The following is a 15,417-nucleotide window of genomic DNA, read 5'->3' as shown; positions in this document are numbered from 1 at the left end:
CATGAATGAGTTGCTGCAGTCAAATGAATAAGCAGATTCTTCTTCATCAATCGTTCTTTTGTGTTTGCTGTGGTAGAACGCAAGTTAGTCAACAAGTACAGCATAGACTACGTAGAAAACAATTAAGGTATATGCAGTTGTCATGTTTTTTTGTTTTTATTTTTATTTTTATTTTTTTAAAGGAAGTCATAACATGTTATCCATATAAAAGTTTAATTTTACTTAGAAAATAATACATTAACATAGTAATACTATTTTAACATCGTGTTTATACCAAACACATTGTAAAATTAAAAAGTAGTTATGTTATAGTTATATTAGGTGTCTAGTGTTGACACTAAAACTGGATGTTAAACTAGCATTATTATGTAAAGAATTGCATTTAAGTTTTTTTCTTGCCTCGTACTCCATCTTTCTTTTGATATTAGTAAATGATTGTTACATAACTAAACTCTTAAATTTGTTCTCCAAATTTTGTAAGTTTTTCATTTTAATTCATGAGATTTTAAACATTTTTTATTAATCTCTGATTTTATAAAAAAAAATCATTTTTAGCCTTTTTTTATAGTCATATTTTACTAAAAATATTTAAAGAAAATAATATTCTATAAAGTTAGAGACTCACAAAGAATTTTAAATTTTCAAAAATTATTTCACCCATATTGTCTCAAAAAATATTACCAGATAAAAGCATAACCGCAAGAAGTAGTCAGGTCAAAAACAAGCACAAATTACAAGAAGAAAAGTGACTAATTCAATATTTACTCATTATCAAAGCTTATGAAACACGCTACACGGTTCGAATTTCTGAAAGAAACATTAATATCTTAATTTTACGCGGTTGGAATTTGAAGTTGGAAATCAAAGATTAGAAAGGATCAAAGAAGAATGTGTAAGTTCTGAAACCAAACAAGTTCACCAAACAATTGCCCAAAACCTACTTATATGCTCTGTCATTAAATTAATTCATATATTTATACATGAAAGTGATTATTTTCTTTTCTTCAATTTATATATGCTAGTTAGTTAACAAATTAAAATAGTTTTTTCAAATAAAAGTAAATATTATTTATTAAATAAGACTATATTTAAGAAATGATTTTTTTTTAATTTAAAAAATAAGTTATGAAAAATTCAAATTTTGAATTGATTGAATTACAAAAATAAATGTTCAACTTAGAAAAAATCATGTGACAAGCCGAGGGTAGAGTATCTTTCATCAATGCAAAACTTTCAAGATGCAACAAATGAGAGAATCTTTTTAAGACAAAGTCTTGTACAATCTGAAATGCTTTCTGGGTTAATTTCACTGATAGATATGGTTTTGGAGACTGGATATTACCATACATTGTTGAATTACTTGGAGCCTTTTCTTGAAAATCCAGAACTACTCCATCTAGTTCAGGATAAAGACAAGTGAATAGAGTGATAGAAACACTCGCAATTCAAGAAAAGATTAAAAAGGAAAAAAATCAACATGTAGTTACAGGTTAGGAAAAGATAAAGAAGAATCCATTCATGACTTCTCCAAGGTGTTGAAGGTCAAAAAAAGGATATTGAATACACCAGGGTATGCTTTTATTTTTATAAACAAAGAATTCATTAAGAAGGAAGAAACAATTTCAAAAGGATAAGATATCCGGAAAAGTTAATGCATGAAAAAGGGGAAACATAAAACTAAGAACATTAAACATGTAACATAGCATGCCATTCTCTTCAAAGATCTATCAAAGACCCCCCACTTATAAGTCCTTTAGTATAACACAAAGCTAAGTGAACTAATTTACCCCAAATGAACTCCAAAGGTAACATTCAACTAGTGAAAATGTTTCCAACCATACACACCACTCAATTGCAAATTGAGCGTAATGTCAAAGCCTTTTTTAGCATCTCTATTGGCCCTAACACCTCTAAAATTAGCCTATTTTTCATTTCTATTAATTTTATGGTAGAAAAAGATAACAATACAACTTTATTAAAAAAGGTCAAATCATAAAGAAAAGTTATTGAAACAAGCAAAGAATGAGTGGATTTTAAATTTAAATATTAAATTTGAATCTGAAATTTAAATTTAATAATAAAAAATTATATATTTTTTTATAGATAAATTATATTTTTTTATGGATAAAACATATTTTTTTAAAAATTAAATTATTATTTTTTTAATTCTACATTCTATATAAAAGATTTTACACACTACACACTTGACATTGGAGACTGGATCGATCTCTTTCTCCATCTCCTTTATCACAACGTTGTACTTCTAACACAGCAAATCCAAAATACTTCTTGGGTTTGAGGTGATTTTTAATGTTCTTATCATTATTGCATTATCGTTAGGTATTAGTAATTGATTTAACAAAGTTGAATAAAATTAAATTAAAAAATATATAGGTAATAAAAAAAAAAACTCTATGTCTCACTCCTTCATTCATATAGATCAACTTTGTGATTTATCTACCTTTTAACTTTTGATGTACAATTGAATTTTGAATTTTGGGAGGCTGTTGAATGACAAGGGCATTACATGTCATTCAATCATTGGTGTAGCCGCCTTCATGTAACATGCTCATTAAATGTGCAATCATGGTTTGGAGCAGGCATTTTGTGGATTCTAGGAAGTTATGCTTGTGCCATTTGCTTTATGTTAGGGTTGTGAGGTTAATCAGTCTTTTTACCCTTAAAAATTTTTCTTTTAAATGGCAAGAACTTTTCTTCGATTTTCTTCTTTGTTATCGTCTTCGATTGCTTTTCTTTCATATTCTCTTCTTATTGTTCTTTCTTTGGTGATGTGCGTGGTGGTTTTGGGGTGTCGGGTCTTGTCCACAATCCTTTCAGCTCATTTCAAGTTCTTCTTTGGTGATGCATTATCTGTGTTCGATTCCCCACATATAACACATCACAAAATTTAATTAAAATACACAAATAGTGCAAATACTTTTTATACTATTATTCAATCGTTGATTGATAAATAGTTTACAATTATTGAATTTAATAATAATCACTTTAAAAATATGTAAGAAGATTTATAATTAGTCGACTACGTAAAATTCTTAAACTAATAGTATATTAAAATTAACATAAGGATTATATATCATGATTCATGTGTTCAACCATGTGCCAGGTATACCTTGATATAGTTATTTCACATTGTCTACTGCTAAAATATCTGAACTTGATTGTCATACTACTATTTTAAAGTGGATTGGGTGATAAAATGAATTATAACATATATTTTCAAACCATCTGCTGTTTGAATATTTGATAACTCATCTATAATATGTTGTCATTTTGTTTTAGTTCTCAATGTATAAGCAGCAGTGCATTTGTGTTGGAATTTTTTTTCTCTAGAAATTGCTTCAATACTTGGATATGTTCACATTGTTGAAGGGCCTTATAAATAGAAGACTCATTATTAAGTTTTTTGACAGAAGAATTAAAAAATGCAGAGGAAAAAGTTTAGTTTCCCATGAGAAGTTCTCTAAGTGTGTATTCTCTTATTATAAGAGAAAGTACAACAATAAGAGAGAGTACAACAATCCTCTCTTTGTATATAGAGAGAAGTTGTAGCTTTCATCCACCTAATGAAAATTTTTTCTAGTGTTGGCTATAATTTTTCCCTGATCGTTTGAGAAATTTTCACGATAAATGTTGCGTGTCAATTTCTATTTTACTCTATTCTATTTTACTTTCATAGAGTTTATATATCTTTTGAATAGTAATATAAGAGATTCTTAAATTGAATTTCTAAATATTGTTATTTTTAATTATTAAAAATATCATAATTTAATTGTTTAAACATAAATAATACATAACAAAATAAAATTTCGGTACGAAACAATTAAATGAATAAGTAATTAAAAGATAAAGAAAAAAATTTAATTTTTAACAAAAAAAACTATATGAACTTAGGGTTTGTGGTTTCACCTTAACGCTTTTTCATGTTCACTTTTAGTTTAACTCCAACCTTGATTTTTCTACGGTCGCTAACCACTAATATTAAAGCTATTAACACTAAATTGTCATGCAATATTTTTTTTTCTTGAAGTTATTACCCCAATAGTCATGTAAGACAAAAAGAAAGAAAAAACTTAAAGAGTCTATCAATTTGTTAATTTAATAATGATTAAAAAAATTAAGTTTGATCCACTTAATTCTTTGTCTTATTTTACTCAATAAATTCATTAACTATATTTAATACAGTCGCCTACAATGCAATCAATTATGTTATATCGAGAGTGGTCAATTCCTAACATGTAAATCTAAACTCATTAGGATAAAAATCAATTAAGAAAAGGAAATCACAATTGTCATTAAATATAAAGATTACAAAAAACGTGCAAAGGATTCATGATAGCTCTAGTTATGGATTTAACTACTTATAATGAAAAAACAACAAAAATAATTATAAAGTGACTCATAGTTATTTGAAAAGAAAACGCAAACTAAAGGAATCTTAAAAGAAAAAAAATAAAAGAAGTTGTTGTTCCTAAAATCAGACTCTGAAAAGATATATTACATATTTACCAATGATCTCTCCTCCTAATCGGCTCTCAATGTCATTACAAACCGGTTAGACAAAAGTATTTAAGTCAAACGGTCTCTAAGAGAAAAAAGTATATTTCAAGTGTGAGGCATCTTTATATAGAGTGTAGAATCCACAAAAGATCTTGATTTGGCCTCTTAAAAAAACATGTTTCATCTCTAATAAATATATGACTTATCAATAGATAAAGATATATTTTTTTATTACCAAATTTAAATTTCAAATTCAAAATTTGATTTTAAATTCATTCTCACAAGCCCTTGAAAATCTCTTAATTAATTGCACTAGAAGTGAAGCACGACCATACCCTCTAAAATAGTTGTACATGGTCACGAAACACTCACAAGCGGACTATTAAGCAACGTCTTGGTTCTTGTTGTGCATGACCCTGGTTTCTATCAAATTTTATTCAATTGTAACCAAAATGCTTCCCTGATTCAATGATGAATGATTTGTGAAAATCTGCAACAATTAATTAATAAATCAATATAAAATCCTCATCAAATAAAGGCTAAACATATAGAAATAAGTTATAAAAACACTCCAAAATATGGACTTATCACATTCAGAAGAAAAAAGAGAACTTTAAGCAAACTGTACAACCAGGATGTCTGTGTAATATAGGAGAATAAAAGCTTTAAGCAAAGCTTTGTGTCTGTGATTCCTGTCAATACATCAATAAATGAGGATATGGTGTTGTGATGTTTAGACTTCTCAACATCACTGGACTGTTAAGCTTTGTGATTTCTTGTGCAATGCCCTTGCTCTTGAAATTTCCAGTATAGAAGGTTAAAAGAGGACTTTAAGAAAACTGTACAAGCAGGATGTCTGTGTAATATTGGAGAATAAAAGAAGCAGCGAGATAACATATGAATGTTGTATTCCTGTTTAGATGCATCAGATTTTGCTATTACAGTCATATGAGACAACATCTACAAAGCAAAATAGGCATATAAAGTATGAATATTACCATTTTTTTAAGATCATTTCATCCTTGGTTAACATAAACCTGGAATAATGTAAAGATTCTTAGATTTAGTCTTCAAAATGCATGCTTCGAATGAATTGTTCTCCAATCTTTGACCACTCTGCTTCAATATTGGCTTGTGTTAATTTTGCCCATTCCTCATCAGCTTTCAGCCTTGGCACTTGGTTCCTCAAATCATCCGTTTCGGCTTTCATCACTCTTCCTTCATGAAACAATTCTCTCTTTCTCTTAGCAACTATGTCTCTCTGTGCTGTAGAATCTGCAATCTCAGCTTTTATGGCATTGATTTTCTCTTCAAGGTCTCTCTTCTCTTTATGCAAGATGGACAATTGATTACACAAACACTTCTCCACCATGTCCATGTCCTGGAATTCTTTAACATTAGCTTTAAGATCATCTTTCAATTTCTCAGCTTTTGATAGGTCTGCAGTTGCTGACTCAAGTTTAAGGTTTGCATTGTTATAGTCCAAATTCCATTTAGCGAAACTTAGTGAAAGTTGTTGTATTGCTGATTTAGTTCTCAGAGAAAGTCCTTCATCTGGTGTCAAACTGCGGAAGTAATTTAGGGACTCTTTCATCAATCCAGAACGTCCTGGGTGCAACAAAAGAGAGAATTTTTTTGAGACAAAGTCCCGTAGAATCTGCAACCATTTCTGGGTTTCTTCACTAGGCCTAGGCTTGACAGATACATTGTTGGGTTGCATGTCTTGGACATGTGACAGAGAAGTGGTTTCTGGTTCAAGAGAAGCATAAAATGCTTCCATGTTGTCTTCATTTATGGAAGATTCAAAAATATTTATGTAGGCTTCTGCATTTGACACAGCTTGTTGACCCTGACCATTACCATATCTTTCAGGAAAATGAGTATGGAAGATATTTTCTTGACTTTGATTAAAATTCAATGTGGCTTCTACATCTGATTCAACTTGACGTCTTGATATTTCTTTTTGTGAAGCCAATATTGATTTGTTTCCAGATTTGACTTGATCACCCAGTTGTGTTTCAGCTGCTGTTTGTTGGTGCAATAGTAGTTGACTCCTGAGAGCATGAAAAAATAAAATGGTAAGACAAAAGGTTAAAGTCCCCTGTATAACTTGCAAAAAGTATAAGTTTTTGACTTACTGGCACAGATTTTCATTCTCCATCAATTTTTCTTTCTTCACAAGCATTAGCTCTTTATTATGGATACTTGTAGCAAGAGGTTCTTCTTGTGTTTCAGTTAAAGGAACCAGAAGAATTTTGCAGGAATTGGTGTCTGCAAAACAAGATCATTTAAAATTATAAAGGTATGCATGTTATAGTAACCATTATCATTGAATTCTCAGTCTTGCCATTAATTTCATGTTGGCTCATAATGTCGCTCCCTGCTTTGTTTTTCCTAATGTTTATTTATGCACTACCATACCTTTTCCTTTGTCATTATTCACAACTTCATTGTTTCCTAGGATTTGATGACTGAGGGAAGCTGAATGTTGTTCCTCTTCCATGTCCTCATTGTCACTTTCACTGTTTAGTTCCAACTCCCCACCATAATCATGCTCATTACCACCGTTTTTCTTGCTAGATTGAAGATTTCTCATGAACTCCAATATATTCTTGGCAAAGTATTTATCTGATATTGAAGGGAAAAGAACATCTTCTCTTGCTTCATCATGGATATCCAAACTGTCATTTATGTTATCATGGGCTATATTTGAGCCTTGAAGATCAGGATTTACAAAGGAGACATGGTGAATATTCATTCTATCTTTGTATAAATGAATTCCACAACATTTAACAGTTACATTTTTGGGCTCATTCATGACTGAACACAAAATCTCCACACGATTCCAACCAGATTTTATTTTTTCATTAATGTTGTGCCACTCTTTGGCAGTGAGGTGAATTCTCATATCAAACAGCCATACATGATCAACTGGCCACTCTCTTCTTTGTTGAAATACTTGGAGTCCATTGATATCCAAACGGAATTCACATGTGTGATTAACTTTCCTTTGATATTCACCTCCTAAAAGAAAAAATAGAGCAATGGTAGGGAATTTTCTACGAACCCAGAAAGTCAAGGACCTTCCTTTACTACAGTGATCAAACCAACTTGGAATTTTTGTCCTGAACACAACAATGTCTATGTACTCAACCTCCTGAAATGCCTGTTCATCCACAAAAAAGGTTTATCAGCTAAAGAAATGTAGAAGCTCAACAAATGAATACAAAAGACAGGAGAAAAATAAACCTGACTCAAAATTACATCTGATGATTGGGGAGTCAATGATACGCAATTCCTTGCATCTATGTATTGCAGGTATTGTGGAAGCACTGAAATATTTCTAAGCAGCTTGCAGTTATCCACATGAAGAAATAACAGGTGGCAAAGATCTTCAATGCAAGCAGGGATGGTCAAAAAGTTATTATCGGATAGGTTCAAGGATTTCAGTTTTAGGAAACACTTGAGAATTAACTCAAGATCTTCATCTGATAGATCACAGTTTTTGAGAGTCAATCCACTTAACTTCGGATTCCAATTCGTCCTGTCTCCTAATGACTTCCATAGAAGTTTTGGAAGTTGTTGACATCGCTCTACATTAAGCTCTTCAATATTTTGAAACAATACTGTGTTGGTTGGTAGATCCTCAAAACTTAGGCAAGATGTCAGCCTTAACTCTTCAAGACTATTAAAGTTTTTAATTGAATTTGGAAATCTTTTTATGGCTGTCCCTCCTATATCAATATTTTTCATATTCTCCACTTTAGCCAATACATCTGGGAAACTCTGAATGCTAGAACATTTGCCAAGATTAAGGTATTCAAGAGATGATGATCTCAAACCTCGTGGAAAACTCACGAGTTTTGGGCATCCTTGTGTGCTTAATGTGACTAGTTTGTCAAGATGTCCAACAGAATCATGAATGTCCACTAAGTTTGGACAATTATTAAGAAGAAGTCTAGTTAGATTAGGGGTTGTTGAGACATCAGGTAGTGTTGTTAGGGAGTCACAATAGCTGAAGTTCATAAAAGTCAAATGCTCAAACTTCTGCATATCAAGAACAGTTGGTGCTCAGAATTTTGTAGATAAAAGTTACATCATATTAATATAGAAATAAGGATCACACACATACCTTGAATGGCTCATTCATTTTAAGATGACTCTGGGGCAAGTTGAGTACAACAAGTGCTTCTGGATGAAAATCAGCAGGTAAAGATGGTAAAGGATATTCATTCCATTCAAGAAATCTCAAATTATTTGGGAGGTATTGGGGAGATCCAGAAACTTGTGCTTTCCGAACTATGAGAATTCTGAGTCTCCTCATTTTTTCAAAGGCGTCAGTTTTTAACTGAACTTCTTGTTGTAGGTTGCTCATGTCCAACATTATTCCTTCAATTGTATCAGCTCCCTTTATTCAAGCACCAAGAAGCAACCATGTAAATGACAAATTGACAAATGCTTTAGTGAAATTTTTCATAATCTGCTCAAAGAAAATTAAGGGAGAGAAAATAACGTGCTAAAAATCAATATTGATTCACACTCACTGTTTTTCTTGTCAAGACCTCAAGAACATCCTCATGATGCCACAGTCTCCTACGTTTGCCAGGGTCATGTGGCGAATCCTTTCTAGCAATGTCTTTGCCCAGGTCTTGTATAAGATCATGCATCTTAACTGTATTGGATTCACTAATTGTTACTAAAGATTTATCAATAAGAACTCCGATTCCATATTTTGAACAAAAACGTGAGGCATCCAGTGTCTTTTCTACGTCCTCCTTCAAATTTCCTTCGAAGAAACATGCAATGTCAAGGAAAATTTCTTTTTCATTATCATCCAAATTATCATAGCTGACTTTAAGTACATCTAGAATATCTTTGCTTGGGATTGTTTCATATTTCTTCAATGCACTTGCCCATTCTTCTATTGTCTTTCCAAATAAATCAGATCCTATTACATTCAAAGCTAATGGAAGGCCTTTGGCATATTTCACTACACGGTTTGCTATCTGTGCATAACTTGCATCAGGCTCCCTTCTTTTAAAAGCATTCAAACTAAATAGTTCAAGAGCTTCTTCATCATTCAATTCTTTCACTTCATATATTTTTTCAACCCCATGAATAGCTAGCAAATGTTTATTTCTTGTTGTTATGATAATCCTGCTTCCGGAACCAAACCAATCTTGGCTTCCAGCCAGGGAACACAGTTGTTTCACATTATCCACATCATCAAGAATCAAAAGGACCTTCTTGTTGTGAAGCCTTCTTTTTATTATAGGAATTCCTTCACTCACATCACTCAACTTGATGTTTTCTCCAAGCAAATGAAAGAGAAGGGTCTCTTGTAGTTGTACTAGACCACGTTTCATTGAATTTTCTCTTACATCAGCAAGAAAGCTAGAACCTTCAAACTTATTAGCAATTAAGTTATAGACAGATCGAGCAATTGTGGTTTTACCAATCCCACCAAATCCATATATTCCAACCATACACACCTCATCATTAGATTTAATTCCTAGAAGGGATACCACTTTTGACATTCGATAATCCAATCCAACTGGATGATCAGCTATGTGCAAGGAGGTAAGATTTAATTTGCTAGAGATTTCTTCAGCAATCCTTTGAATAAATTCAAACTCATACCTGCAGAATTTGTAAGAAAACACAGGTACTTGAACTTAAGTTCATTGTATATTTGGTATGAGTGACGGAAAATCTTGAGGATATATAAAGGCTTTAATATATTTTTGGTCTCTCAAAATACACCGAGTTTCATTTTGGTCCCTTGATGAGTCATTGACTCTTAGTAATTGAAGGTTTATGGCACATTTCATTGAATTAATAATTAAGTTAATGAAAATTAACTGAAATATTTAATGGAAAGATGCTATTGCTAGAAATGTAATAAATTATTTCAATTATTAATGGTTTGCAGTTGATTTTTGAAGGATTAAGAAGAGAAATCCTAATTGGATTTAAAGAGAAGAAGTTGAATTGCTGCAAGACACATTTGTGAGCACATGCATTTTTTATTGTGGGAACAGAACCTGATAAAACATATAAAAACAGAATTTTCTGCAAATTGACAAGATTTTTTATTACATTTCAAGAACGCGCAATTTTAGGTTTTTGTAGAGTTTTACATAGGAATGTCAGCTAAGGTATTTTCTTCCTTTTTTTCTATGGAATTTTGATGAAAAGTTGAGTTACATCCCTTCTTTCTCTTAGTTTTGTAATGCAACAGTAGTTTTGTACATTTTATATTCTACTTTAAGCTCTTTCTGTTGAACATGATTTTTTTTCTGCAATATATTTCAGTTTCTTCTTCTTTATTTCTATTATGTTTTGCTAATTTCCTTAGGATTGAGTAAGGATAAACCTATTCTTTTACCCATTGCAATGAACTAAGCATTGAATGTAATTCAAAATATAAACTTTAATCTAACACTTTTGATTATGAACTTAATGTCTCTCTATTTTACGTAATCGAGATTGATGAAAAAAGTTTATGATTGAGAAGTTGTGAACTTTCTTGAACTGGGATCAAAATGTTTGTTATAAATTATCTAGGAATAGAAGTTTATAATGATGTGGTCATTTGAGTTTTAATCTTAACGCTGAACGTTTTTGGGTTTATCTAAGAAATTAGGAAGCTAAATTTATTTTAGAACCAACTAACCAAGGAATTGAGATTAGATATTTTAGAAGACCTAGTCATTAAACTGAGCTGTATTTTTTGTTGTATACGTATTTTATGCAAGGGAAAAAAGGATAAGGAATTCTAAACTCAACCTACTTCTTAGTTAATTTACAACTCAGTTTCATTATCTTATTCAATTACATTCTGCAAGTTAGTTTTATTTATAATTAATCCCTTCCATCTGAATTTTCAATTCCGTATTTAAATTTTTTAGCACTTATGCTTTTACATTCTGCACTTTATTTAATTTTTCTGTTTATAATTGTACTCTGTTTTTTACTCAACTAGTAATATTTTTGTCGTTTGGTACTTGACATTAATCCCTACAAATGATAAATCTATTTTGTTATTTCAATGATTTGGTGCACTTGCCAAAAAGTTATCATCCCTATAAAAAAAATTATTTATTTTTTGTCCCTAAATTTTCAAAAATTGTTAGTTTTGGTCCTCTCACTTATGTGGCTTTATCAACAAGCAACATGTAGCATAAAATTGATATGTGGTAACATCTAAATTAGCCATGTCGTCATTTAATAGTGCCTAGGAACAAAAGTTTTTTTTTACTGTTGAAACTAATACCAAAAAAAAATTATAAGGACCAAAATCAAAAATTTGTTTTTTTTTTTTTCTAAACCACAAGTATCCTTCACCTAAGGCAATCCAGTTCAAGTTAGGTACCAAAATTTGATGTATTTTGAAAGACCAAAAACATATTTAACCCTAAACAAATTTTTACAAGTTCTCTTTGCTTATCTCCTTTCTGGTCCCTCCCATTAAAAACTAACACCTCAACAAAATCATACTTAGTTGTTATTGTTATCGTACAGAAGCCAGTATTATCTTTCAAGAAGCATAATAGAAACAAAAAGGGACAGGTGATTTGCTTTTTCAGTTATAATGTCCAGCGTGATGAGGTTCCTTGCATTCAATCATGCTCTATCCTTAAATGGAGTAGTCTCCCCAAAGCAATGGAAGAACTAAATGGAAACAGAAATATAATTCTATGTTGCCCAAAATTTCATATTAAATGAGATTGTACAAAAATAAGAAACTAGAAAATATTAAGAAAAATTATTAAGGATAATTGCATAACGCACCAGAGGAGTGCTAGAAAAATTGCCAAGAGGTAAGAATACAGAACATATATACAATTTTTATTGTAAGTTTCTTCTTCAACACTGTATCTGTCTCTTGCCATTAGTAGTTAATATTTGTTTTTGGACTTAGAAGCAAAGGTAAAACATGATTGAATTTGTTTGGACTTAATTTACCAATGATTTCTTCTGACCTGCAATTGACCTCAGTTATACATTTATGTGTGTGTATTATTGGTTACTAATGAAATAATTAAGAAAAAATCATTAAAAAAGTTAACCTATAGTTAGTCCCAATATATAGATTAATGAACTATCTTACAAACCTCGAGTAGGCCGGATTATCTCCCATGAAGAATAGTAGATCAAAGATAATGAAATGTTCCCCTAAATTTTCTATCTGTCACCCTATGATTAAGAAAAAAAACATTTTCAACGGATTTTTGCATCGATAACACATAATTCGGGCACCCTAAGTAATTTGTTATGTTCATATCTTGCCTACTGATTATAAGGACAACTTTTTCTCAGTAATTATCTGATTATCAATTTCCAGCTTATGTATGTTTGTAATCCTTATCCTTATACCTTCTCCGATCCCTTTTATGAAAAATAAATAACTAATTCATCAAGATAAAATAAAAAAGTTATATGTTATAAATTTATATTGTATTTCAAAAATACTTGTAGTGTTAAATAGTCAAAATAGTGAGATATATATTAAATAAATGAATATATGAAATGAAAATATGTATTGTTAAGACAAATGTCACAATAAATAAAGGTATAAAAGTAATTTAATAATTAATGCATCTAAAAATGGTTTTCTACTACTTATAATTAGAACAAAAAATGGTAGTTATTTCTGATAAAAAGAATCAAAGAGAGTAAAGCCCAAGAAGTGTCAAATTTTAAATTGCATGAAGATAATGAAATCAGGGCAAGTAATTAGATGATAATTTTGTCATAATTTATCCAAAAATAATATGAATCTATAATATGAAGACTAAAATTGAAAGAAAAGCTTATAACGCAAGAGATGTTTATACCCATATTTGAAATGCCATCCTGACAAATTAGCTGCTTCTTTCAGTGCAGTTCTCCATTTACACACCCTTTCTTTGTCAATATTGAGATTTTCTTCATGCTTAGTCATTGAACTTCTAAAACTTCTCCTTTGATGCCTTACATCTGAAGGATCAACATAGTAGAAAACTGGCCTCACCAACTGTCCCTTCTCTTTCATACGCTCCATGATCCTCACTAATTCATCAAGACACCAACTTGAGGATGCATAATTTTGTGAGAAAACAATTATTGCAATCCTAGACTCATCAATTGCTTTGAGAAGAGAAGGTGAAATCCCTTCTCCTTTCTTAAGTTTTGAGTCATCTTTGAAAGTGTTGATTCCCTTTTGGTGCAAAGCATTACAAAGATTTCCTGTGAAACTATATCGAGTATCTTCCCCGTGGAAGCTTACAAACACATCATAAGTCCAACCATGGTTGAAGGAGTTAGAAGATGAAGGCTCTTGAAGTGGACTCATTAGATGCTATAATTTGGCAAATTCTAACAAGCACTGTGTCACATGAATTTTTCAAACTTTAAAAGGGTGTGAAAACTTTCGAGATAAACAACATAAATTGCCATAAGAAGTAGGAAGCTAGCAAGCTAGAATCTTGATTAACCAATTTTGCCGAGTATAACTTTGATTGTTTTTGAGCTGTTGAAAATAAAAGTCAACCAAACAGAAAGGTCGATAATATTGATGTTCATGATAGCCTGTCATCTGACCAAGATTTTTAATTCATTTTATAAAACATAAATCATATAGATTATTATATTATATGAACACAATAAGAAAGCATAAAGTACAAACCATTTTGACCTGTCATATATTATGATTATTCTATTCAAAATTTAGAACTTAAAAACAAACTGACAAACAAAATTAAAAAAATCAGAGAATCTAATTATAATGAACTGCAGAGAAACCATTTACAAAGCAAGAATCTAATTAACATTTTGCTAGCAGGAGGTGGACCAAAAGTTAAAGAAACAAAAGAAAATAAATAAACAAAGGTTGATTGTGGTGAGAAACAAATAATGTAGCGTGCAAAATACTATTGGCATATGTAAGATTAATGGAAAAGAAGTTCTTTGAACTGAAAATTAACTATGACACCACAAGATTAGAAGTACCAACATAGAGTGAGATTGAATTGGGAACCACTTGTAAGAGTTCAAAGCACTACAAGCTTTATTTTTAAGCAAAACACACAAAGGAAACAAGGGGGAGGGTAATAATCAAGTTGAAATTCCTTTTTGAAATAGCTTTTGCAAAGCTGTAATTAACATGACACCATAAACAAAATCTTTGACGTACCATCATTTCACTAATATCTTGTTTTGTGGCTTGCAATTTTTCTTCCCTACAATTCTTTTTTTTGCTTTCTTAAAGATGCAATTGGGTAATAACTCGGAGTAGCCTGAAAAACAAAAAAAGACTTGCCCAGTACTCCATCTTTCTTTTAATATTACTAAATGATTGTTACACAGTAAACTCTTAAACTTGTTCTCCAAATTTTATAAGTTTGTCATTTTAATTCATGAGATTTTATATTTTACATCAATCTTTATTTTATATAAAAAAAAAATCTCCTTAGCTTTTTTAATTTTACTAAAAAATATAAAGAAAAAATATTTTATAAAGTTACTCACAAGAGAATTTTAAAATTACAAAAATTAAAACATTTCACCCACATAATCTCAATGACTATTTATAAAAAAAAATATTAAAAATGGATAAAAGCATGATTACAAGAGGTAGTCAGCCCAAAAACATGCACAGTTAAATTACAAGAAAAGTGACTAATTTAATATTTAGTCATTATCAAAGTTTATGAAACACGTATGCTAATTCACACGGTTCAAATTTCGAAAGAAACACTAACATCTTATTTTTTACGCGGTTGGAATCCAAAGTTGGACATAAAAGATTAGAACAGGATTAAAGAAGAACGCATGGGGTAAGTTCTGAAACAAAATAAGTGCACCAAACAATTGCTCAAAACCTTTTTTTATGTTGTGACATTAAATTTATTCATA

At 30.7% G+C, this 15,417-nt stretch overlaps 1 protein-coding gene across 1 annotated transcript; it reads right to left on the bottom strand.

Moving 5' to 3' along the window:
* Positions 1 to 5,581: 5,581 nt before the first annotated feature.
* LOC113866710 (TMV resistance protein N-like) lies at positions 5,582 to 13,855 on the bottom strand. Its single transcript, XM_027501519.1, has 7 exons — positions 13,359 to 13,855; positions 9,063 to 10,158; positions 8,651 to 8,926; positions 7,768 to 8,565; positions 6,940 to 7,684; positions 6,661 to 6,789; positions 5,582 to 6,459 (listed from the first exon to the last, which is right to left on the bottom strand). The coding sequence occupies exons 1-7, from the start codon at positions 13,853 to 13,855 to the stop codon at positions 5,582 to 5,584; spliced, it is 4,419 nt and encodes a 1,472-aa protein (XP_027357320.1).
* Positions 13,856 to 15,417: the final 1,562 nt, after the last annotated feature.

This window comes from Abrus precatorius, unplaced genomic scaffold (genome assembly GCF_003935025.1).
Source record: "Abrus precatorius isolate BTA unplaced genomic scaffold, Abrus_2018 Scaffold5, whole genome shotgun sequence".
Classification (NCBI taxonomy): domain Eukaryota; kingdom Viridiplantae; phylum Streptophyta; class Magnoliopsida; order Fabales; family Fabaceae; genus Abrus; species Abrus precatorius.
This window is presented reverse-complemented; position numbering and strand designations above follow the sequence as displayed.

What these genes read in the sequence shown, in the direction of transcription:
- LOC113866710 (XM_027501519.1), bottom strand. Translation starts at nt 13,855, where the DNA reads ATGAGTCCACTTCAAGAGCCTTCATCTTCTAACTCCTTCAACCATGGT. An exon ending in CAGATGTAATTTTGAGTCAG is followed by an intron (nt 7,685 to 7,767) that starts GTTTATTTTTCT and finishes GTGGATGAACAG; the next exon opens with GCATTTCAGGAGGTTGAGTA. An exon ending in GATGGAGAATGAAAATCTGT is followed by an intron (nt 6,460 to 6,660) that starts GCCAGTAAGTCA and finishes CAAGACGTCAAG; the next exon opens with TTGAATCAGATGTAGAAGCC.